The 26,298-nt window shown below is 41.9% G+C and overlaps 2 protein-coding genes across 4 annotated transcripts in view; one reads left to right on the top strand and one right to left on the bottom strand.

The window, feature by feature from the left end:
• LOC124284847 overlaps positions 1–23,723 on the top strand; it is a 31,043-nt gene extending 7,320 nt beyond the window's left edge. Inside the window, 6 exon segments of the mRNA XM_046720967.1 lie at positions 950–1,282; positions 3,064–3,175; positions 4,601–4,750; positions 4,753–4,823; positions 17,726–17,852; positions 20,794–23,723. Of these exon segments, the coding sequence (XP_046576923.1) occupies positions 950–1,282; positions 3,064–3,175; positions 4,601–4,750; positions 4,753–4,823; positions 17,726–17,852; positions 20,794–20,933 (933 nt within the window). The 3' untranslated portion in view covers positions 20,934–23,723.
• A 414-nt stretch (positions 23,724–24,137) lies between these two features.
• On the bottom strand, positions 24,138–26,274 carry LOC124284849 (kelch domain-containing protein 9-like). Of its 3 annotated transcripts, XR_006900653.1 has the most exons (3): positions 26,115–26,274; positions 24,388–25,433; positions 24,138–24,356 (listed from the first exon to the last, which is right to left on the bottom strand). XR_006900653.1 is itself a non-coding variant. In XM_046720968.1 (2 exons), exons 1-2 carry the CDS (start codon positions 26,169–26,171, stop codon positions 24,441–24,443), a joined length of 1,050 nt encoding a protein of 349 aa, XP_046576924.1. In that variant the 5' UTR covers positions 26,172–26,274; the 3' UTR covers positions 24,138–24,440. The 3 variants fall into 3 exon arrangements, 2 of the variants coding, with proteins under 2 accessions (XP_046576924.1, XP_046576925.1); XM_046720968.1 differs by having other exon boundaries at positions 24,138–25,433; XM_046720969.1 differs by having other exon boundaries at positions 24,138–25,437; positions 26,115–26,238.
• Positions 26,275–26,298: the final 24 nt, after the last annotated feature.

The raw sequence follows: 26,298 nt of genomic DNA, 5'->3' as shown, positions 1-26,298 counted from the left end.
TGTTGTATATCATGTTTCATATATGGTATGTTATGTTGTATATCATGTTTCATGTATGGTAGGGGCGGTGGGGTAGCCTAGTGGTTAAAGCGTTGGCTCGTCACGCCGAAGGCCCGGGTTCGATTCCCCACATGGGCACAATGTGTTAAGCCCATTTCTGGTGTCCCCCGCCGTGATATTGCTGGAATATTGCTAAAAGCGGCGTAAAACTAAACTCAGTCAGTCAGTCAGTCATGTATGGTATGTTATGTTGTATATCATGTTTCATATATGGTATGTTATGTTGATATCATGTATCATATATGGTACGTTGGATATCATGTATCATATATGGTATGTTATGTTGTATATCATGTATCATGTATGGTATGTTATGTTGGATATGTTTCATATATGGTGTGTTGTTGTATATCATGTTTCATATGTGGTATGTTATGTTGGATATCATGTATCTTATATGGTATGTTATGTTGGATATCATGTATCTTATATGGTATGTTATGTTGGAAATCATGTATCATATATGGCAGTCAATATATTATGTAGCTTGTTGGCATCTAATCATACTATGTTGGCATCCATGATTCTTGTTGACATCCATATATCATGTGGTATGTTGACATCCATGAATCATGTTGGCCTTATATTATAAAGCATGTTGGCATCCATATATCATTTAGTATCATATTATGTTGGCACCCATGAATCATGTTGGCATCCATGTATTATAGAGAATGTTGGCATCCTTGAATCATGAAGTATTGTTGGCATCATACATCATGTAGAATGTCGTCATCAAAGAACCATGGATGCTATTTTTACTTGCCAATAAAACAATTCTGTTGAGACATTATGTAACATTGACATTGACAGACCTCCACGCCATCAAATTTGTTTCACCATCGAGCAAAGTCAATGAAACTTATGATTGCCATGGTTACACTTACAGCGAAGAGATCATCAGTTCGCAGCTGCCATAACTCACACCCGCAACTTCTATATGCTGACTTGCCCCGCGGAAAACCACAGTACAGGGGGCTTCATCTACAACCTGCTGTGTGAAGGCATAGAACATGGGTCCTTCGCCCCACACGTCCTTGGTTTCCATAATGGCTTGTACTGGCGCCGCATCTTTGTGGAAGAGGTGGCTCACGGACATCCATCCTCTGAAATGGCTTTAATTGGCCTGAGGATGTACATCTATCGGATTGTTCTACCAACCAACAAACATCAGGTTACAGAACATGGTCGATCAGACCACAAGGACTACCAATACACGAGGGTAGGTGATTATCAATGAGATGCCTTTGATTTGGAGAATGTGAGATGAATGTGTGACCCATAATCTTAGGTGCTGCAATATGCTGTGAAAGTTGCTTCCCTTTGGGTGCCAGAAACCTATGATTATGGATTTTTAATCCTTGATTATGGATTTTAAATTACAGATTAGCCCTCATTATTTTTCAAGGTTTGTCAGCAACAAGCCCCTGCTAATAGTTTTCCCCAGAGTGGTGAATGACAAAGAACTTTCTCCCCAAATCAAGTGGATGTGCTATGATTGATCAAAAATTGCAAAGAGGCAGCATTGGTCATATTGTCATTCTCTCTGTCATTATCAGCAGCAGTTTGTGCAGTTAATGTGTGTACACCGTTATTGACCTTATCAGATATACATTCACAGATAAATATGACTGCTGGTAGTCATGAGCAAATGTCTATTTCTTGAAATTCATAAACGACCCGTGAAGGTCCGGGTTAGAATATTGATCTTCAGTAACCCATGCTTGTCGTAAGAGGCGACTAACGGGATCGGGTGGTCAGGCTCGCTGACTGGGTTGACATATTTGTCATCGGTTTCCAATTGCGCAGATCGATGCTCATGCTGTTGATCACTGGATTGTCTGGTCCAGACTCGATTATTTACAGACCGCCGCCATAAAGCTGGAAAATTGCTGAGTGTGGTGTAAAACTAAACTCACTCACTCACTGAAATTCATAAACATAGTAGCACATGTGCAGGTATCTCTGTCAGTTAATGATCACAATAACTTGTGATTCTATTTCAAGTGGTGAGGAATTAAACATCCAGAACAGCCCGTTGTGTAAAAGGTCAACAAAAGTACAGTGTGCTTGTAAATTAGCGAACAAGATGCCTGCAATATTTGACCATTACATTTTGGGCAAATCTGTTGCCCAACTAACATATGAATCAATTTAATCTTTTGATGAGAGTTGCTTTAGTTGCAGAAGGTCCAAATGTATGTTTTACATGTTGTAAGCTTGTATCTCATCAATTAAAGTCATTAATGAATGGGTGACAACTTGTTGGCTGTTGGAGACATGATATTATAAGTTGTTCACTGGTCATCATGCGTGATTCAATGTTAATCGAGATAAAGAATCACTACTACGAAGTACAAAATGAGTTCGGCATTCCCAGCGGGTTACATCAGAGTTTTACACAGACTTTGAAAAATGGGAGTCATGGTGACTCACAATGTCTATTTTTGGGAGTCATTTTCAATATTTGGGAGTCATGAAAATTTAATATTTCTTTGTTTTTATAAATCAAAAAGCAAGAGTTTGGCAAATATTTTATTGTTTTATGTTGCATTGTCATTTATATAACTAGTTAGTAATATAAGTTGTATGCTTCTCTCGAGGGTAATACAGTCTGATGTACGCCTTTTTGTAGCTGTGTCACCCGAGCCAGTAGCAAGGATTACTGTCTCCTCTGAGTTCTTTGGAACAATCTGACAGCACTGTCAAAGTCAAACTATCATCGAAAACTATCATTGTTTGCTTATCAAACTGATATTATTGAACTGAATTCGGAGGGTCACCCATAAAACTTGCGTCATGCTTGACTCTTATAACATCGTGAGAGTCTTTTACAAAATTGTTGCGTCAAATACGCAGGAATCATGCGTCATGTAAAACCATGTTACATAGAAACTGCTACTCGCTTGTAAGCGGGGTACATTGAAAATAATAGATGAGCGCTCAGCCAATCAGAAAATGACATTTATGTGTGAGGCAAGATAATTATTCTCTTTCCTTCAGATCAATGCAACAGAAAACAGGATGATTCCTTCAATCAAGGACATAAAACCACAGGAAATATTCGAGAATCTGAGGCTCTTTGATCGCATTATGTCCCATCAGGAACCCCAGGGTGAGTACCCAGTGGTACATGGTACTGTACATTTAACGCCATGGCCAGACTTTCGTTTTCATAAATGGGCATCAATCATATTACTTGATTGGCAGTGGGGTAGTCTGGTCGTTTAAGTGTTTCCTTGTCACACTGAACACCCAGGTTTGAATCCACACATTGATAAAATGTGTGAAGTCCTTTTCAGGTGTTTCCAACCATGATATTGGAATATTCAGAGGTACAGATAAGCTGCGTATCTGCGTAAATTACGCAAACATTAATTTTATGTGAAAACTCAATTCATATTAAGTCTGTTGTGTACAAGTATGCGGCGAATTTTTAAATACTCAATAATACTCAGGGTGGAAATAACCCATTGCCCGACGTCCGAGTCCAGTGTTTTTTTCTGTCGGGCAAGCAAATTTGAATATCACACTGTACCGGTGTCCAGTTGACTTTTCAATGTTAATAATGCTGTTTATTTAAAAAATCAACAAGAAAACGATCGGTATGGTGGAAAAATAATCAGGTCAAGTGAATTTACACGTGCCACTGTACCGGAGTACACTAGCAATTTTAAAGTTATTTCCACCCCTGAATACTCAATTTGATCTTACATGTGTACACACAAAAATGTCAAATCTTAAATTACTGAGGATAGATAAAGTAACTGGAGTATATTGAGAGCTTCTATTGCAGCACATGAACTTGGCAACGTGCAGTCTTTCTTATCGATTCTCATATCACTGTCAAATATAATAACAAACACGTAAACCAATATTTAAACTTTATTATGTTTTTACAATTAATGGAAAATGGCAAAATACCCAATTGAATCTGAGTGAGGTGGGTACAATTAATGTGGTTACGCAAAGGAAAATTTGGATACCCAATTGAGATGAACACCAGTGAAAAATGACTCAAAAAGTTATCTGTAGCTCTGAATCTTGTAAAAAGTGGCGTGAAATTAAACTCGCTCACCCTCTCATTTTTTTTACTTTCCCCAGTTCTACATTCCAGGAAGATGTTTGACTTTTCGAAGAGCTGTTACATCTGAAAGCAAGTCTCTGTGAAAGTAGTTGAAATTTCAACTCAATTTTAGGATTCAACATTTGTGATTAAAATGTTTCACATATGCATCAAGATAATCAGCTAAGACACTAAACAAACTTAAGTTTTCGTCATTAAGGTCAAGGTTAAGCAGTAATGATGTTGTTGATCACTGGATTGTCTAGTCCAGACTCAATTATTTACAGACCGTCGCCACAAAGCTGGAATATTGCTGAGTGCGGCATTAAACAACAATCAAACAAAACTAGAAGTAAAGTTTTCATCCTGGAAGTGGATGGTTATAAGGAATACATTTTGTAATTTGAAATAGCAGTGAAGGGTTGAATCTGTTTCTGCAAGTATATGTAAATACATAAGGATATTCTATTCCAGCCTTCCCAATGACCTGGTTTGATCGATATGGAAGAAAAAATGGTTTCATATGTTACGTCCTACGTTATTTCCTTCTCCAAAACTGGGACTACAACCTGCGCATATCCGAAAAAGAGTTCCTGGCTTTGGTTGCCATAGCATTGACAAGACAAATGAAACATGGTACCAAAGACTCGGTCTGAGGCCTACTCCAAGATGTGTTACTGTTGGCAACTGGTTCCAGGTAATGTATACAGTGTTGTATTGTTGTACAGGGAATTATGTGTATCCTCATGACCTTGACGTATTTGTCATGTTTGTGTTGCCACCTGTTCTGGCTAATCAGCCATTCAGCTTGTAAGATCATTTTGTGATAAAGTATTTTAAAAAAATGAAAACACAATATGTTACTCTCAAAAACTAAAATGCAATAAAGACTAGTGGTTTCCCCACCAACTAAAATATGAGTTGGTCTTGCAGAACTGAGCAGAGGGTTTGAGAATGAGAGTTACCTCCCCTTGATGTATGTACAGTTGAGCACCGTTGTGTCGAACTCTGATAACTCGATATCTTGGTTCTCTCGATATAACATCTCGGTCCCGGCAGAATCTCTCATGATTTATCTTTATTCAAGCTCTTTTAACTCGATACGAATGTCTCGATATTTCGGATATCTCGATATAATTTCATGGTCCCAACAATCAAACTTACCCTTTTAACTCGATATTTACAAAGCAACTCGATATTCATCACCTTTCATGGGCAAGTATCCCTCTGAACTGAGGTTGTTTCCACACGTTTACACACGGTGCGGCATGAATCAAAGGAATGCGGTAGTGTGAACTAATTGGGGTTAATTGAGTTGAAGGTGTCACTTGTTTGTTATTTAATTAGGATTAATTAAGAAGGAATTCATTAGGAAGTACTCACTGTTACGACTAAACACCACTGATAACGTATTATAGTTTCGAATCAAAACACACTGAGAATCCAGTGAGGGTTTTGTTGTAATCGCAATTGAGAATGACAGATGCGTTCCCAAGATTTGTGAAATAAAGAGATGGAGGGCGAGATAAGGTACCATTCAAGATGGACACTGTAACATGAGGTTATTGTGTGTGACTGCGATCCCTGTGAGTAAAAATGTATATGCAAATATATATACATGAAACCTACTTATTTTTCCTTATCCTGACTCATGCTATTTGCTTGTCTTAGTGAACATAGTGGAACACTTGTATCTCCCAATTGAAGTTCCCTTCAATGTAAAATCACTAATTAGTACTCACCACGAGTTATCTGTCCCCTCGTGGCTGGCGGAGCGAGGGGCGCCACCTCAACCATGTGCCTCACTCTCTCCTTCTTCGCCCAGTGAGCAGGGGCGTGAGAGCGCCTGTGTCTCCCCTACACACTATATCCTTTATTTTTATTAGTTTGTTACCTCTTATAATCATCTATAGAGGTGTAACTAGTATCCTTATTCAACATGCATTGATATTTACTCGTGTTTCTGCTGCTTTATTCACGGTCCGCCATGTTTGCTCAGCAGATTGCATTAATGAAAATCTGCACTGTTTGTAAATTACGTTTCTCTGCTGCCGATCCATTTAATATGCCCTAGTTGTACAACGCCATGCTCTATTGTTTCACGCTGCAATTTATGTATTAAATTGTCTAATTTTGCCTTTGATAAATATTTATATTAAGCGTCTTGAGATGTGCAGCAGATAGATCTCGGAAACAGTCTTCAGTCATGGATGATAGATCAGAGTCAGATATACCCTGTCAACTGTTGGCCGGACGACCCTCTACCGTCTGGTGTTCGCCTGAGTTACCTTCGAGGCGTGGGGCCAGTCCGCTATATCAAGAAGACCCTGCATCCCAGGACATCCCATCATCACAGTCTAAGACTAGGAGAGCTTACGCGGCGTCGTCTGGCGTGACGCTCCGCTTTAGGGGCTACAGCCGTCGAAGGAAACCTCACGAAGGCTACAAACAACTTTTCATCTGACATTCTTCCTTTTTTCAGAATTGTGTTTATATGATGATGATATTCCGATTATCATTCCACATATACGTCATAAGAAGCGACCAGTATCGGCTACCGTCACTTCAGCGCAGATCAACACGCAACCAGAGATGCCTAGGCTGACGGCCAAGATTCTAACTGAGGGTCCCGTCGCTACCATAGAGAGGGCAGCCTCAACGCCAGCGCAGACCGTCCCAGACGACCTGGTCAACCAGATTATGATGTTGATGGAAGACCGATATGGTTTACAGAGGCCTCAGAGCCGCGGGCCCCAGAGCCCAACCCATAATAAGTCATGTAGGGTCCCAGAGCCCGCTATGACTTCGCGTAGGGCCCCAGAGCCCACAAACACGCCTCCACGAAGGGCAACCCAGCCCTCGTCAGTCCGTTCACCACAATCTTCTCGTCGATCTTCTTACAGATCTAGGACTCCACCTCACCCTATTATATGTGATCCTACGTCAGAAGAGGAAGAAGGTATCGTATTCTCGGATGCAGAAATTAGATACTGGATGGTGAATGGATTGGAACTTGCTTCCCCGTCTAAGAACGAGAACTCAGCTCATACTTATTTGATGAAGGAAGATGATGCGGACACTATCTCCTTACCTCCTATTGACCCGATAGCAGCAGTTCCAGCTAATCTGGATACAGCCTTTACCAAACCTACGAAGTTTTAGTCAACACATTTCCCGGTTTTCAACGCCAAGAAGTTTGCAGGCCACAATATGGACTCCTTTTTCAAGGCTCAAGATATTGATGAGAACTTTAAGTTAATCAGCGATGCCAAGTCCAGGAATTACAGAATAGACGATCGCAAGCTAGCCCAGTTGGATACCATTTCTAGGAGAATGTTTTTTGGATTGAATAGATCTAGAACTGTCAATGAAACCCTCATCACCAAGTTCAAAGATTCTACAGAGGAAGAAGATAGGATGATCTACTCGGCTCTACTCATGCAGAAAAGAGACCAACAGTTCGTTACAGATCACTTGTCAGCGCTTACTGCAGCTACTACCATGGCTCGTCGTCAGGGTCTACTAGCCTCCTGCAAATGGGGTAATCAATTTAAGGAATCCCTCTACGCTGCCCCGTGGTCATCGCCTTTGTTCTTTGAAGGTAACATAGACAAGGTCTCCAAAGAGGTGTCTAAGGACTCTAGAGAGGTGCTTATGATCAAGTCCATGGATACGTTAGCTAATGTCATTAAGCAAACATCCTTGAGATACTCTGGCAAGTCTAAATTCTCTGGACTACAGAAAGCATCGGACAAGAAATTGGCTACAGCAAAAGGTCCCAAGGAATCTTTTCGTGCCCATACAGCAATTTCAGAGGAGGATCAGCAAGAGGCAGGTCATCCAGAGGTTCCCGCGCTTTTAAACGATGAAATACGGGTTCGAACGACTGGAGTCTTCCACCCCAGCCGCTCCAGTACAACCTTCTCAAGTGGGTGGACGCCTTCAGCTGCACTGGGAAAACTGGGGATTCCTACAAGATCCTTATGTATCCAACATCCTACAGCACGGATATCAAATACAACTCAAGGCCATACCTCCGTTGACAGTCATCCCTCAAAGGTTCGACTTCCAACCGCCACAACTACCAATGTTAAGAGAAACAGTAGCTACTCTTCTAAACAAACAGGCCTTAGAAGTTCTTGATCAGCGAAACATCATACCAGGTTTCTACTCCCCAGTTTTCCTAGTGCCCAAGAAAATTCCAAGGAAAAAGTTTCGTCTCATATACAACATGAGCATCTTCAACAGAGACTATCTAAGCAAACCGCCAGCGTTTAGCATGATACACTTACAGCAACTTCGCACTTAATTTGTCCCAGAGATTACATGGCCAGCATAGATTTGCAAGACGATATCTACACATCTGATTCATCCAAATTCAAGGAAATATCTAAGATTTATCCTAGACGGAATACATTACGAATGGAAAGTACTTCCCTTTGGAATCTCATCGGCCCCTTGGGTATTCACAAGAGTGACGAAACCTATTGTCTCCTACCTACATCGTCAAGGTCTTCGCAGCGTTTTTTACTAGACGACGGGATACAAGTGGATCCGGTCCACAGCGTCTCAGACTACAGCTGAACTGTATAATCACGTTACTAACTCAACTAGGATGGTTAGTAAATCTACTCAAGTCAGACCTAGAACCAACACAAGATCTGCAATTTCTAGGTATACAATTTCTAACAGCCCAGAATCGCATAGTAGTCCTGGAGGACAGATGGATCAAGATCCAACAGCTAATCCCACAAGCCTTACTCTCTTCGCTACCACTACGACAGTGGCAGAGCCTATTGGGATTACTCACATCAGCTCAAGACTTGACAGTCAGAGGCAGACTTCAATTACGTCCGTTACAAGTCCTGATCAATGCGCATCTCGAAGACCCTCTACCGTTCAGTCTACCAGATCACGTCAAACCTCATCTACTTTGGTGGACCAAGAGATTGAATGTTTGCGTAGGCGTCTCCTTAATAGAGCCGGAATCGGAAAAACACACAGCCCACCTTGCCAACAGTACAGCGTCAGGCCTATTGAGCAATCAAGAGAGCAAGTTACACATAAATCTGCTAGAGATGCAAGCAGTCATAAATGACATAAGTCACTGGAGCAACCTACTACAGAACGCTCAGTTGATGATTCACACAGACAATTCGACAGTGGAGTTTTATGTGAACAAACAAGGCTGAACAAGGTCACCGAACTTACTGTCTCTATATTTCCCATTGTTCGATTTGATCGACAATCTAAACATACATGTCAGAGCTTGCCACATTCCAGGAGCAAAGAATGTATTAGCAGATGCTCTCTCTCGGCCACACCTACCTTCGCCGACAGAATGGATGCTCCACACAGAGATATTCACCCAAATAATCATGGAAATAGGATCTCCACTAGTAGACCTATTTGCCACTCGATTCAACAAACCACTGACAACATTCGTATCGCCAGTTCCAGACCCACTAGCATGGGCAACGGACGCACTAAGCATATCGTTGGAGGGACTCAACGCGTACGCTTTCCTGCCACCAGCGTTAATCCAACAAGTCTTACGGAAAATCAGTCAAACGCAGAGCCTCAATCTGATTTTGGTCCCGCCCTACTGGCCAGTGAGAACGTGGTTTCAAACTCTTATTCAAGAAATCGGACAACCAATTCTACAACTTCCAGAGTGCTTTCGAATCTGTTGATACATCCGCGACACCAAACAAGCGACAGAAAGCCAGAAATATTCCAACTTCATGTATGGATTGTATCAAGGCATGTCTGAATAAGAGAGAGGTTATTCAGCCAGAGCAGCAAAAGCAGTCACGCTTGCCCATCTCATTAACTCAACTGCAAGAATCTTATCATGATGACAAATGGCACAGTTTTGTCAATTATGCTGCTAAGAAAGGATTTACAGCCAGATATGCTACTCTTCCTCAAGTGGCTGACTACTTATGTTATCTACGTCAGACTAAGAATCTAAAAGGCTCAACTTTGTCCACTCATCTTGCAGCAATAAGCTCTGTCATAACTATGAGAACGGGCGCCAAGCTAACCAAAACCCCAGAGTAACTTCTGGCTTTGCTACGAGCATTCCGATTGGAGGATCAAAACGGAAGTTTCACGCTCCAGCTTGGGATCTGAATATAGTGCTCCAACACCTCACAAGTTAGAAACTTATGAACCATTAGAATCTACATCGTTTGAATCACTGACTCAGAAAACATTGATCCTGTTATCTCCAGCTACGGCTGCCAGGATGTCAGAGATTCACGCATTGGATTACGAGAGAACACGCTTTGATGATATTCATAACATCGTGCATCTGGGACTACGCTGGGATTTTATAGCCAAGAACCAATTGCCAGGTCAACCAGACAGATTATTCCACGTCCCAGCTCTCTCATCTATACTTGGACCTCATGATACGATGGATCTATCACTATGCCCAGTAAGAGCACTGAAAATATATCTCCAACGATCCAAACAGAGGAGAGCAAAATTCAAGAGATTATTTATCCCTCTATCTACAGCTACGCAGACTGAAGTCTCACATACTACTATCTCCATTTGGATCAGAACTGTCATACTACGTGCCTACAAGGCTGCAGGACTCGACCCTCCAAGAGCATCTAATCCTCATGAAATTAGAACGCTAGCATCTACACTTGCTCTACCACGGCAACTGCTCTTTGAATACCATAATGGAGGGTTGTTTCTGGAGATCCGATATGGTGTTTGCCAACCACTATCTGAGAGATATCACCACCGAGGACGCCTCAGGTATCCCGACATTTCTCGTCCCATGGTCCTCGCTCAACAGTTGACAGTTCCTCAGAGAAGATAAGTCAGTCTTACAGATTTTATAACAATACTAAATAGCTACATGCTATATATATTTTGCTTAAGTTCATTTATTATCTTAAGCTCAGTACTATGGTTGTTATATCATACAATATATTAGCTAACAACTCTAAGGAGTTTTGCTATTATATATATTTAGCTTAAGTTTCATCATATCTTAAGCTCAGTATTATGGTCACATTATAAAATGTATAAGCTAACAAACTCCACGGAGTTTTTGCTATTATATAGCTTAAGTTAAATCTTAATCTGTGCTTAAGCACAGTACTATACTCATATAGCTTAAGTTTATTCATATCTTAAGCTTAGTACTTTGGTTACTTCATAAAAGTATATTAGCTAATAAACTCTAAGGAGTTTATGCTATCATATTAACAACTTAAGTCTATTAGTCTTAAGCTTTGTATTCATGTTGTATATACTTTTATCATAAATAATTATATTGTAATAACCCATGTATGGCAGCTGATAAGTTAGCAGCAGGAATTCATCAATTCAGTGCCTTAATGAAGTTCCCATAAGGGTTATTACAGTCATTACAGTTCAAAATCACTAATTATCCAAATCCAAAGTATTCTATATTCCCACCTCCGTATTCGTCGGATTCTACAAACAAAATAGCATGAGTCAGGATAAGGAAAATATGTAATTTTCTGAATAAAATTGATATTTTATACTTATCCTGACTCATGAGGTAAGCTCTCCCGTCCTCCCCACATAAACACTTTGGATTTCCCTGTAAATTCAAGTGTTGGACTCATATAAAAGGAGAGAGTGAGGCACATGGTTGGAGGTGGCGCCCTCGTTCCCGCTTACGAGGGGACAGATAACCGTGGTGAGTACTAATTAGTGATTTTACATTGAAGGGAACTTCAATTGGGAGATACAAGTGTTCCACTATGTTCGCAAGAAGAAGAAGACAAGCAAATAGCATGAGTCAGGATAAGTATAAAATATCAATTGTATTCAGAAAATTACATTTTGTTTTCTTTCATAGTGATATGTGATCATATGTCCTGGTCGGATTTGCCGAAGTTAGGATAACTCGATATTTTTTTCTTGGTCCCATGAATGTCAAAACAACGGTGCTCGACTGTATTAACAAAGATATGTAATATTTCCATGTTTAAACTTCTCCTATTTCACGACTTGCTTCTCTCTCTCTTACTTCAATACTGAGTGGAACGACTGAAAACTTATTCCTTAGGCCTCCTTGTCCATACACCCGTGTACTCCATGCTGCTCCCCATACGGACAGCTTCCTCAGTCCAGTTGGAGTGTGCAGCACGGTCCACTACCTGCCCACGTTACTATCTCTGAGTGATCATTCTCTTTCTTGTCACACCACCCTGTGGACGCTATAATATTTTGAGTTCTATGATCACGTTTTGTCATGGGAAAATGAAATCCTTCCTCAAAGAAACGCAAATTTTGCGCTCAATGCATTGGGTGAATCGGTCAATGTACAAGGGAGAAGTTTTGTGAGAAGCTTGTTAGCAGAAGATTTCAAGGCATATAAACATACTTGTGCTCTTCGCTTATCAGACAGAGCAAGGAATGCCTCATAGGAACATGGTCTATCTCCAAGCAAGTGATCGCGTACTGATCGTCCGTCTTGATTCCTCCTCGAATAAAGTCCCCACCCTCAGATGCAGAGCATTTTATGGGCGCATCGTCAGAATTTTACCTGTCCGAGGACCTTCCGGGAGCTTTTAGGGGCTGATCTCCCACCAAGCCATTCGGCATCAATCCATTCAAGGGTTGTGGTGGTAGAACATCCCCCACAATGTCTACTACTACACAGGATCTGCGCTCTACACTATCAGCATCCAGATCTTCGATTCCACCTCAGTGATCAGTGGAACCTGGCCAGTCTCATTCAGGGAAACGTGTGTCAGCCTCCCCATCACCAAATCGGAAGGAGCTAACGCACGCCTCTTCCAGTCTGGAGCTTACCATGCGCTCAGGTTCACCTACTCGTTCCAGTGTTTCACGACTCAAACACCGTTCTAACTCACCAGGCCGCTCACATTCATTCAGCTGTTCCAGATCGCATTCCCGAACTGGTTCGCATCTCTGTAGTAGATTTCCTGCGCCATCTCGGTCATCTGGCGATCCATCTCTCACGCGCCAGTGAGTTATCATCCCGACTTTCCAGTTTTGCTGGCAGAACCAGTTCCCATCGCCATTCTGATTCACCACCCACCGAACTTAATAACCACTTCAAACTGATTCACCCCTACACACTGATTCTTCAAGCCGAATGCGAAACGATTCACACAGCCGAATCGATTCACCACAATGAACCGTTTCACACAGTTGAATTTGATTCAGCACACAGGATCGATTTACACAGCCGAATCGATTCACCAGAACAATCTGTTTCGCACAGCCGAATCGATTCACCACACCAAATCAATCCATACAGTCTAACTGATTCACCACACCGAATTTATTCCCATGGTCGAACCGATTCACCATCTCATCGCTGTGGTTGTATGAACCAGTTCGCCTTTCCGTTACCAGATATCATCGCCTAACCAATTCTCTCCATGCCAAACCAAATCATGCCACCGGACTTATTGATTGATTCCTCAGGCTGAATTAATTCCAGCTGGATTGCATCAGCGTGTCAATTCACCCAACTGCACTTGGTCAGACCGTTTGCACTCACTGAGGATTCTCTCTTCCTCCTCATAGGATCACCGCTCACCTACGCGTCGGCTTGCTATTTCTTCCAGCACCTCTAGGCCTGAGCCATCTTCGAACCCAGTGCTCTCTCGTTTCCTCGTTTAAACCCTCACATGATTTCTGAATCTTGGAGTCCAGCACACGACATCAGCGCTGGACTTGGACACAATGCTGTGTGCTATTACGGTTGCCAGGAATCAATGTCAGACTTCGTGTTTCTCACCAATCTGTTCCAGCTGCTTCGACTAGCCGTCTCATCTCATGGGGACATCCCTTCTCGGCAGTCTTCTGGACATTCGGACATATCTACCCTGGAGGGTTGTTGTGCAGATTTAGTTGAACTGTGTCAATGCGTCTTAGCCTGGATTGTTGAAAAACTACATCTCCCAATGAGCAGATCACCCGGATGATCTGTATTGTTCTTATGCCGTTAAGAATAGAGATTTGCCGTACTATCACTCTACGTCCACGTCCGTGCATCTTACAGTTATCTACCTCACTTCCCGAGAGTCCTCAAGGACGGGCTCTCAGTGCTTAGATATCCTCCGGCTGCTGCTCACACTCATGATATCACCACTCTGTCCCTCTGCTCCTCCAGTGGATGAAGATGTCTTCACGCTCTGTGGTAAACATTCAACTTCACCAGTTTTTGTTGAGGATAGAGAATTAGATTCACATGGACTCTGCAGTGTGCAGCACTCTGCTGTCGATCAACTGTCTTATCTCGATGCTGTTCCTGCTGCTTTTTGGAGCATGCCTACATCAGGTGTTGTATGGCGCTTATTCTGGACCAGATTATCCTCAACCAGCTGTCATATTTTTCGGCAATGCCTCTATCTGTACGTCTCAATTTATCATCTTGGGATGAAGATTTGAGGGCGGAACTATTGGAACAACCTTTGGTCTTCTTGAGTAATCTGACTCCCCTGTTTAGTGGCATGATCAGTCTGCACCCAAGGTGGCCAAGGAGAACCATTTCCAGGTCTCTGTGGCTGAACTCTTAAACTTACAAGAAACTCACCTCCCAAAGAACTTGTTCAGAAACAGTACAGGTTTCACCCCTACCAACCCTGAGTCGAAGGACCTTTTTCGTGGACCCCAAGGTCAAGGTCGAGGAAGGGTAGAAAATCGAACCGTGGTGGACCATTCCATTGCCACTCCTAAGCCGACCCGAAGGCTCGGACTTGCGAACATATTTGCACGACTGGTAACTCCCCACAGCCTAGTAGGCGGGAGACTGAGGTACCTTAAGCCCCAAACTGGACCATACTGAGCGATTCAGCACATCGCTATTCTGACAGCTGGCTACCAGATGCTTCTCGATGGGAAGCCTCCTTCTGACGTCCTGCCTGCCTCATCGAACCTACCTTCTGGACCAGTTGCAGACCCTGCGCTCGACTATAGGTGCGCTCCTAGACAAATGTGCAATCAAGCCTCTCGGTCCGTTGCCTGTCACTCCAGGCTTCTCCTTCCCTATTATTCTGGTACCAAAGATACATTCCAAAAACTTCCGGCTCATATTCAACATGAGGCTATTCAGTGCCCAGTATCTGCAACCAACACCCCACTTCAGGATGGTGCTGATCAGTCCTAATTCGCTCCATTCTGAAGAGTGGAGACTAAGCTCATCAGTCTTGACCCACAGGACGCCTATTTTCACATGCCAATCCAATAAGGGCATCGGAAATTCTTCCGCTTTGAGTCCTGCCAATTGGAATTTCCACGGCTCTGTGGCACTTTCACCCATATTACCAAGCTGAATCACGAGTTTCCTTCATCGGCAAGGTATTACATTCGAAGTTACATTGACGACTATATTCAAGCTCCGCAGGATCTGAAGTCGTACTATTACATCAAGTCCAGTCCGCCACCAAGCTGGATCAGTAGTTAGGGTGGCTGTTGAACGTTACCAAAATAGGAGTTAACGCTGACTCAATGACTCCAATTCGGTGACGCGGTGTTCGATACCCATCAGCGAATGATGTTTGTTCCCCTAGACAGGTGGGCCAAAATTCAGCAACAACCCTTTGCCAGAGGCGGGAATTGTTGGGTCCCTCTTGACGTCGGCACAAGCCCTAACCTACAGAGGCCAGCTACAACTTTGACCGATACAGCGGTTCCTCCGACCATTTCTTCAGACCAACAACCCTGCTGGAGTTGATTCGACTTCGTCTGGTCCTTCACCCGGTGGCTCGACAAACAGAATGTGTGCACGGAGTCTCTATGATGCCCTTCTCTCCGACTCATCATCTGTTCGTAGACTGATTCGCCTTCAAGAACTGATTCGTCCAGTCCTTCAGTGGTGAAGCGCCCGACGAATGGAACGTCTGTGCTGGAGTCTCTAATGTCTCATCATTTGTTCGACAATGTATCCCTCATGTTTTGGGATGCTCACTTTTCTACCACCAAGCGGCCGGGCTGTGGTCATCCGGCGAACAGGCTCTGCATATAAACGACCTGGGAATTCAAGGCTGCAATTCCCAGAGTGAAGAATGTAATGGGCAATGCCCTGTCTCACTCCAACCAGGAATGGGAACTGCTACCTCAGATCTTCTAGTCGATGATCTACCCGTTATCATGGCCCCAAAGTAGACCTGTTCGCCACAAGATTCAACAATTAACTACCAATTTTTGTGGCCCCAATTCCATATCCTCTAATAAAAGCGACCTCAACATGCTGTCAATATCATGAGAAGACCTAAGCGTGTACGGATTTCCCCCTCCAGCTCTACTGCTCTTCAAAGGTAATACAGAAACCAGACCACCAGCAAAGATAGTCTGCTTGGGCTGGCCCAATTCTAATTGAAGACTTTGATTTGGGGGCACCTTGTAAGATTGTGCAAGGCTAGGCCTACTTGTAGGGAGTTGCATCCGTTGTCTAGTACAAGGTCGTGGCCGAACACCACATCGCTCGGGGCACTCATCTCCCTGGAAGACATTGCGCTTAGTAAGCCAAGAGGTTCTGGAGAACCTATCACAAGCTTATAGGAGTTGTGTCCATGCATAACAGGCCTCCCTTGTGCATCGCTATCTCACGGTTGTCATCAGTCCACACGGCTTGCTGTTCGTACTGTCCAGACACAGGGTAATCTGCGACCTGCCGTCCAACCGTGGGGTAAGTGCAGTCTTGAGATAGGATAAGTTTCAGAAATTGAAAATTTTCACTATAAATTGTATATCTTGGTCGGAATCATTACTTCTTTCCACAAAATGTTTATACTATGATCAATGGACATACATTTTGAAGACAATTTCGCAAAAATCGACGTAAAAGAAGTTTCGTATCGCTCTTTCTCTCGTTTTCATTGCTCTTCCCATGCATTATTTATTGAAACTGGCAGGTATGCAGGTATACAAAGAGAAAACAGAATATTTCAATTATGTAATATGAACACTGTTGAGGATGAAGTACATTTCCTTCTAATCTGTCCTGTTTATACGACTCTACGAACTAACTACCTAAAGCCATACAATTATAAGCATCCAAGTGTAAGAACATTAATTTCACTATTAACAGATACTACCACATCACTATTACAGAATCTGGCAATGTACATCTATTTTGCTATGAGTTTAAGAAAAAGTATTGTACAGATAAGAATTTATAAATGACTTCTATCTACTCATGTAAACTCTAAATGTACTACAGGCCTGTGGCCTTTTTAAGTACTAAAATAAAGATTGATTGATATTTATATACTTATCCTGTCTCACGCAATGGATGCCCGCCCAGCCTTCCCACTACTCTGATTACGACATTGGCTCCAAGAACGAGTATAATGATTCAGAGGTAGTCACGTGGGCTGTTAGTGGAGCATGCTGCACGCTTTAATGGGGACGAGGAAGCAATCCAATAAGGAAAGCAGCATGGAGTGCACAGGCGAATGGACAAGGAGGTCTATGGGAAAATGTTTACAGTTGTTCCACTTTGAGTCGAACCAAGAGAGAGAGGTGCAGTCGTGAGATGTAATAAGTATAAAAATATACAATTTATAGTTAAAATTTTCAATTTTACACACATTGGTGTCAATGGAATTTTGTGTCTTTCTACAGAATATTTATCGTCATGCGTTCCTGTTTCTGGGCAGTCTGTTGTACCTGACCCATGAGTTTCCGCTGCCCAAAGAGATCTTCTCAGGCTCTGTGTGGACAGCCTTCCACGCCTGCTGCAGTGATGAGGGTAGGTTGTATAACAGTACAGGCACATCTTGGTTAGCACCATGAAGCAGATTGACAGGGAGTTGTGGGGCGGTGGAGTAGCCTAATGGTTAAAGCGTTGGCTCGTCACGCCGTAGACCATTCAATCCCCACATGGGCACAATGTTAGTTTCTGGTGTCCCGCCGATGTTGCTGGAATATTACTAAAAGCGGCGTAAAACCAAACTCAGTCAGTCAGTCAGTCAGACAGGGAGTTGTATTAGTACTCCATGTTGGGGGTTAGTTGTGTGAATTTATAGGCAAATGTCAGTTAACATTGTGAAGCAGATTGGCATGAATCTGTTACAGGGAAAAAGTAGAGCAAAACTGATACTATTTGTTGGGAGTTGGTAGTCTAACGCTTAGTTTCTGAATATATATAATTTTTTATACAAACAAACAATTCCTTTTAAACTGAAAAGGAGCCCCAGTGAGAAGGGAGATTTAGAACCTGGGGAAATCCAGACTTGTTTCATTTAGCTTTTTAATATTTCTGAAACAGTTAGGCAGAAGGGAAAATAATGCAGCTCAGGGATCTGTAATAGGGAAGTAGTAGAACAGTACTGATACTCCATGTTTGAGGGCTGGTTGTGAGAAATTACAGGCAAATGTCAGTTGACACTGTGAAGCAGATTGGCATGAATGTGTTATAGGGAAGTAGTAGAACAGTACTGATACTCCATGTTTGAGGGTTGGTTGTGAGAAATTACAGGCAAATGTCAGCTGACACTGTAGAAGCAGATTGGCATGAATGTGTTTTAGGGAAGTAGTAGAACAGTACTGATACTCCATGTTTGAGGGTTGGTTGTGAGAAATTACAGGCAAATGTCAGCTGACACTGTGAAGCAGATTGGCATGAATGTGTTTTAGGGAAGTAGTAGAACAGTACTGATACTCCATGTTTGAGGGTTGGTTGTGAGAAATTACAGGCAAATGTCAGCTGACACTGTAGAAGCAGATTGGCATGAATGTGTTTATAGGAAGTAGTAGAACAGTACTGATACTCCATGTTTGAGAGTTGGTTGTGAGAAATTACAGGCAAATGTCAGCTGACACTGTGAAGCAGATTGGCATGAATGTGTTATAGGAAGTAGTAGAACAGTACTGATACTCCATGTTTGAGGGTTGGTTGTGAGAAATTACAGGCAAATGTCAGCTGACACTGTGAAGCAGATTGGCATGAATGTGTTTTAGGAAGTAGTAGAACAGTACTGATACTCCATGTTTGAGGGCTGGTTGTGAGAAATTACAGGCAAATGTCAGCTGACACTGTGAAGCAGATTGGCATGAATGTGTTTTAGGAAGTAGTAGAACAGTACTGATACTCCATGTTTGAGGGTTGGTTGTGAGAAATTACAGGCAAATGTCAGTTGACACTGTGAAGCAGATTGGCATGAATGTGTTATAGGGAAGTAGTAGAACAGTACTGATACTCCATGTTTGAGGGTTGGTTGTGAGAAATTACAGGCAAATGTCAGCTGACACTGTGAAGCAGATTGGCATGAATGTGTTATAGGGAAGTAGTAGAACAGTACTGATACTCCATGTTTGAGGGTTGGTTGTGAGAAATTACAGGCAAATGTCAGCTGACACTGTGAAGCAGATTGGCATGAATGTGTTATAGGGAAGTAGTAGAACAGTACTGATACTCCATGTTTGAGGGCTGGTTGTGAGAAATTACAGGCAAATGTCAGCTGACACTGTGAAGCAGATTGGCATGAATGTGTTATAGGAAGTAGTAGAACAGTACTGATACTCCATGTTTGAGGGTTGGTTGTGAGAAATTACAGGCAAATGTCAGCTGACACTGTGAAGCAGATTGGCATGAATGTGTGTTATAGGAAGTAGTAGAACAGTACTGATACTCCATGTTTGAGAGTTGGTTGTGAGAAATTACAGGCAAATGTCAGTTGACACTGTGAAGCAGATTGGCATGAATGTGTTATAGGGAAGTAGTAGAACAGTACTGATACTCCATGTTTGAGGGTTGGTTGTGAGAAATTACAGGCAAATGTCAGCTGACACTGTGAAGAAGTAGATTGGCATGAATGTGTTATAGGGAAGTAGTAGAACAGTACTGATACTCCATGTTTGAGGGCTGGTTGTGAGAAATTACAGGCAAATGTCAGCTGACACTGTGAAGCAGATTGGCATGAATGTGTTATAGGGAAGTAGTAGAACAGTACTGATACTCCATGTTTGAGAGTTGGTTGTGAGAAATTACAGGCAAATGTCAGTTGACACTGTGAAGCAGATTGGCATGAATGTGTTATAGGGAAGTAGTAGAACAGTACTGATACTCCATGTTTGAGGGTTGGTTGTGAGAAATTACAGGCAAATGTCAGCTGACACTGTGAAGCAGATTGGCATGAATGTGTTTTAGGGAAGTAGTAGAACAGTACTGATACTCCATGTTTGAGGGCTGGTTGTGAGAAATTACAGGCAAATGTCAGTTGACACTGTGAAGCAGATTGGCATGAATGTGTTATAGGGAAGTAGTAGAACAGTACTGATACTCCATGTTTGAGGGCTGGTTGTGAGAAATTACAGGCAAATGTCAGTTGACACTGTAAAGCAGATTGGCATGAATGTGTTATAGGGAAGTAGTAGAACAGTACTGATACTCCATGTTTGAGAGTTGGTTGTGAGAAATTACAGGCAAATGTCAGTTGACACTGTGAAGCAGATTGGCATGAATGTGTTATAGGGAAGTAGTAGAACAGTACTGATACTCCATGTTTGAGGGTTGGTTGTGAGAAATTACAGGCAAATGTCAGTTGACACTGTGAAGTAGATTGGCATGAATGTGTTATAGGGAAGTAGTAGAGCTGTACTGATACTCTTTGTTGAGAAGTATTAAATGAAAATATGATTCACGGAGTATTTGAGGATGATGTAACTGACATCCATTCTTTTGTTGACAGAATGGGATGCTGGCTGTAGACAGGTATCCCGAGATGCCCTGATGCGTGTTCAGCACGAGATGGATGCTATCATCAGAGAGAAACGCCACATGATCAGATACCTTACCGAGAATGTCTTCTACTTTGATGACAGGTACTGAAGTTCACCTCGTTAATGTCAGAAGATCCGACTTGTGTCGTGTCATCAGGAAGCACAGCATCCAGATACAGGTCTGACTCTACAGCTGCATCATCCAGGTGTATCCTGGTACTGTAGCAAGTGGAATGTTTGGAGTGAGCCCCTGGATTAAAAAAATGGATGCTGTTCTCAAAGTTTGATAAATATCTCATCTTCAATTACTTCCACTGCAAACGTCTTGAACTGGACAACGTGCCTCTATGTTGAAGAAACCAGAACAAAAACAGGCCCAACTATGCATCTAGGTGTGGCAGGATGGATTCTTTGGCTTTTGTTTTGATGCTTGCAAAATGGTGACACCCTTAAAAAATGGATGCTGTTTAAATATCTCGTCATGAATCACTTCCACTGCAAATGTCTGGAATGGGACAACATGCCTCTATATTGAAGAAACAAGAACAAAAACTCCTAAATATGCATATAGGTGTGGCGGGATGGGAGTCTTTGTCTTTTTTGTGATGCTTTAAAAATGGTGACACTCTTTGTACCGGATGGTTGATTAGTTTGATTGAAGTTGTGACTGATCTCATTCACATTGTACATGCTTCTCCATAGTCATAGTCATCATCACCCCCCTAGCCATAAATTTTGAACAGTTCCTAAGACAACATTTTGAGATAGTGTGCCAATTTGGACACATTCTGTTTATGGTTGGGCTGGTGAGATGAAAGCACTGTCCAAGTTATCCCCCCTTGATTCCACCATTGGGTTTCTTTAAAGACAATGATCATCTGGCAGAAATGGCTGTGATGCTGCATTTTAGCCACACATTGTCTGATTCACATAACCTCGTTCTTACCATCATCCAAGTTTAAAATACTCAGGTATTTGGGTACTATTTAATGATGGTCTTGTAAGAAGCAACATATTGATGAATGTAATACGTGGCTGTTGAAACCTATTTTTGGTTGTGTTGTCAATATTCTGTTTTGTTGTTTTAACAAGAAGTATCATTTAAACTGTTAAATAAGTGTGGTTACAGAATGTCACTAATTCCAAACATATTCTTCTGCAAGTTCAGTAACTATTCAGAGAACCTAGGTGTTCATACCTGCTATCCCTGGGAATCACGGATTCAGCTTGCTCAGCTGCTCAGACACGTTGACTTGCTGTTGCCCAGACTCCCATCACTAACATCATCATCATCATCAAACTTTATTATAGTGTGACCAAGTAATGAAAACACAACTGTGTATTGAGTTCAATTCAGTTTAGTTATTATCAGCGTGATGAGACACATGGAACATTCACCCAAAACTAGCTCCTTTCACCTCTGGCTCTCACCTTTGTCTTTAACTCTCACACTATCTCTTATCAGTGGGGCGGTGGGGTAGCCTAGTGGTTAAAGCATTCACTCGTCATGAAGAAGACCCGGGTTCGATTCCCCACAGGTGTACAATCACTGAAGCCCATTTCTGTTGTTCCCCAGCTGTGATATTCCTGGAATATTGCTAACAGAAGTGTAAAACTAAACTTAATCACTCACTTTCTTATCAGAAGAGCTCTACCTCCAAACCAATGCTGGGTCAGTCTGTCTCTTATATGTAGATCTGTACCTCATAACCGGAGCTGGGGCTGTCCTTGTCCTGAGTGCCTTAAGCAAACCCCAGATGACAAGTATTTATAACTTTATCCCGATTGCCTTAAGTACTCAGGAAAATAAAGACCTTAAGCACACTGATTTTCCCCCAGTAATCATAATGTTATATTACCCTGTGACAACACTATAAAAAGACATTCAATATTTTTTTTCTCTTCAGTTTTCTTTGTTACAGTATATTTATCATTTGTTAATGGTGAGGCTCCAATACAATACGTATCCCAATAATATGGGTGCTATACTCTCCTGATGCAGGATTTTCATTTCATTAAGTTTGTATTTGTGCATTTTTTTAAAGCGAATCACAACTCTGAATCATTTGTTTTCAAATCATTTGTCCACTCATCACGTTGAAGACCTGGGTTCGATTCCCCTCATGAGTACAATCTGTGAAGCCCATTTTTGGTGTCCCCCACCATATTGCTGGACTATTGCTAAAAGCGGTGTTAAACCAAACTCACTCATATCCATCAATATAACTTATCATTAAATGCATTGTATGTACAGGAGTATTAAATCGATGTATTATATTGTGAACCTTGTACTGCGATACAATACTGTACTACCTACCATATTGTTACACCACCATTTGTTACCCTTTATACAACAGACAAACTGAAGAAGTACCCTGTTTCACATAGAAATCTGTGGCGATTTGGAGTAAGAACTGGTTTTCAGCAAGCAAATGATAGACTGATTGGTCAGACTCTGATCATTGTACCATTGGCATCGATCGCTGCTCTTCAATCACTGGATTGTCTTGTTTCACACTCCATTATTTATATGCCCTTATCACATGGCTTGAACACAATAACTACACAGAAAGCAGTCACAGTGCTATGGTTGTGTTGGGTCCCTTGTCAAGCTTTTTACTGATTTTATTATTACTTGACATCTGTCAAGCATGCTTAATTCTGACGTGACGTAATGTGTATTTTAAGATACAACAGATGACTGGCAAGACAAATTGTTGTTTCTATCAGGATCCATTTTCCTAAGTTTGCCATTGAGTGAGTGATGATGTTGAAAGAATCCTACCTGCTTTCACAAATCACTGCCATTGTTTGTGACTGAATAATTTCTTGCCCAAATTACTCAAGTCATTTGAGTTTTATGAATCTGTTAATCTGAATAAAGAACATTGTTGATGTTTGTGGAGATGAAGTTGTTTATTGGCACATATTCTAACATCACAAAAATATTGAATGATGATATATATGGATGACACGGATCTGTCAAGAAGTATTCGGTGTGTCCTGATTTGTGAGAGGGAAACCAGCTACTGTTTACCCTACTGGAAGTGAGTGAAGAATACTGAAGTTGTCTGGTTGATCTGGGAGGGAAGCCCGAAGTAACATAGGTCTTGAAACATGTTGCACTTATTTAAAACCAGTGTGTGAGTGAGTTTAGTTTTACGCCACACTCAGCAATATTCCAGCTATATGGCAGCGGTCTGTAAATAATCGAGTCTGGACCAGACAATCCAGTGCTCAACAGCATGAGCATCGATCTGCACAATTGGGAACCGATGACTTGTGTCAACCTTGTGGTTGAAGTGTTCGCTCGTCACACTGAATGCCAGGGTTCAATTCCCCACATGGGTACAATGTGAAGCCCATTTTTGGTGACCCTTGCTGTGATATTGCTGGAATATTGCTAAAAGCGGCGTAAAACCCAACTCACTCACAAAGACACTGGATCTTGGATTCGAGTCGAAGCAAAGAGATACAACTCCACATAATGAATTACAGCACCTTAGATTTCTGTTCCTTCCACTTTCCCTCTCTCACAGAGAACTGACTGTCTGATCCAAGACTGAATAAAGGCAATAGATTTGGGAAACAAATCCAACAGATACAATTACCAAGGTTACACAACAAGTTTTAGCAAATCTCCGCACACTGATGTTTTACCAGTAATTCCCCCATGGATGTATACATGCTCTCCATCAGTAAAACAAATATGCCCAGCCCTTTTAACACGGCAGTCTCCTAGTTTGTAAAAGGTTATTTCTGGTTTCAACTTTACAAAGAACATCTCACCAACAGGATCTCTACTCCTGCCATCAAATGTTTCTCCACCATGAACAAAAATGACGTCTGATCCATACATTGACACATGATGTCTTCGACCACATGGTAATTTAGACATGGGTTTTAACTGTTTGCCGAGGGTGTTAAGATTTTTTAGAGATGTGGCTGGACCAATGGACCCATCGGAAAATCCATTTTGAAACTCGAGCAGTTTATCATCTCTACCGCCGATGACATACAGTTTTGATCCAATTATGTGTGTGCTGTGACCAGATCGTGACGTAGTTGACCGACTGTATTCAGAAAATGTAAATCCCTTTTCAACACTACCTTGTAGTAAATAAGCATTTCCAGTTCGTCTTTGGGTGCGTCTGCTTCCCTCCCTGCCTAGAATCAAGATGCTGCCATCACCCATACGATTAGCAGTATGGGAGCTGAGGCCTGCGTCAGTTGGGAAGCCAGTTTGTTCAGGGCACAGCCATGAATTGGCTGCAGTATCGTAAGCATGCAACGTTCCTGTTCGGGATTTGCCATCCCAGCCTCCAATGAGAAGAACATATCGATCATTTAATGCAATGCAAGCATGGTGACTAAGTGTAGGACTACCAGAAGCATTCACTACTTCCCATATTTGCTGAGATAGGTCAAGTCGATGTAGTTTGCCTGATGGGCTGGTGCTTCCTTGGCTTGTTATGCCACCATGTAAATATAAGCAGTTTTTGATGATGCAGCCTGTGTGAAACGCTAGTTCAGGACCTAGAGGTACGACAGGTTCCCAGTTTACGTGTGTCTCCCCCTTTGCTGCTGCCATGGTTGATGCTTGCTCTGTCTATCTGAAACAATGATGGATCTCAGTTAAAGTTGCAACTTCAACTGGGCCACATTCTAATCTTTGACAATAAAACTTGCCAATTGTTGTACTTGATCCAGGTGTCAGTTGAAAATGTACTTTTAAATATGATTGACATGTAAGCCAAACTACCCAAAGTTAATATCATCAAAGGTATCATTGTTATACAAAAAAATTATTTCGCTTAAGAAACTGTGATATTGTCAGATTGCTTCTGGGAAGGGGATTGGATGGGTGGGGCTGGATGTGTGGTGTGGTTTAACGCCCCCCTCAGCAATATCCCACTTGTCCAGTGACAGCATATAGACAATCCAATGATCGACATCATGATCATTGATCTACTCATTTTTGAAACGTTGACGTGCCAACAAAGTCAGCAAACCTTTAACCACCCGATCCCGTTAGTCGCCTAACGGTACACTCGGCAAGCATGGGTTCTGAAGACCAATTTAAACCCGGATCTTCATAATGAATAATGAATTGATCTCAAAATAAAATGCTTTGAATGACACTTCCAAAGGGTAGGATGTTGTTTCACTTCACGTTTTCACAAATGAATTTGGGGTCTCGAAAACAGGTGACACATTGAATCACACTTGGTTACCAACAATAACAACAAAATTGGAAATGTTTCAGGTAAAATCGGACAAGTAACAATACCTTGTCATGCCTGTTTTTGGTAGTTAAATGTATGTTTGAGGCATTGCCCTGTGACATAGCATTTAGAATCGTTTCAAAATAATTATTTTAGACTAAATTCAAATTTCGTTACTTTCCTTGCGTCCGACCAACCAGTCGAGAAACTTACTGCGTACGTTTCGTACAAATTGATTAATAATATGTC

This window comes from Haliotis rubra, unplaced genomic scaffold (assembly GCF_003918875.1).
Source record: "Haliotis rubra isolate DU_JTF1 unplaced genomic scaffold, ASM391887v1 Scf346, whole genome shotgun sequence".
In the NCBI taxonomy this organism is placed as follows: domain Eukaryota; kingdom Metazoa; phylum Mollusca; class Gastropoda; order Lepetellida; family Haliotidae; genus Haliotis; species Haliotis rubra.
This window is presented reverse-complemented; position numbering and strand designations above follow the sequence as displayed.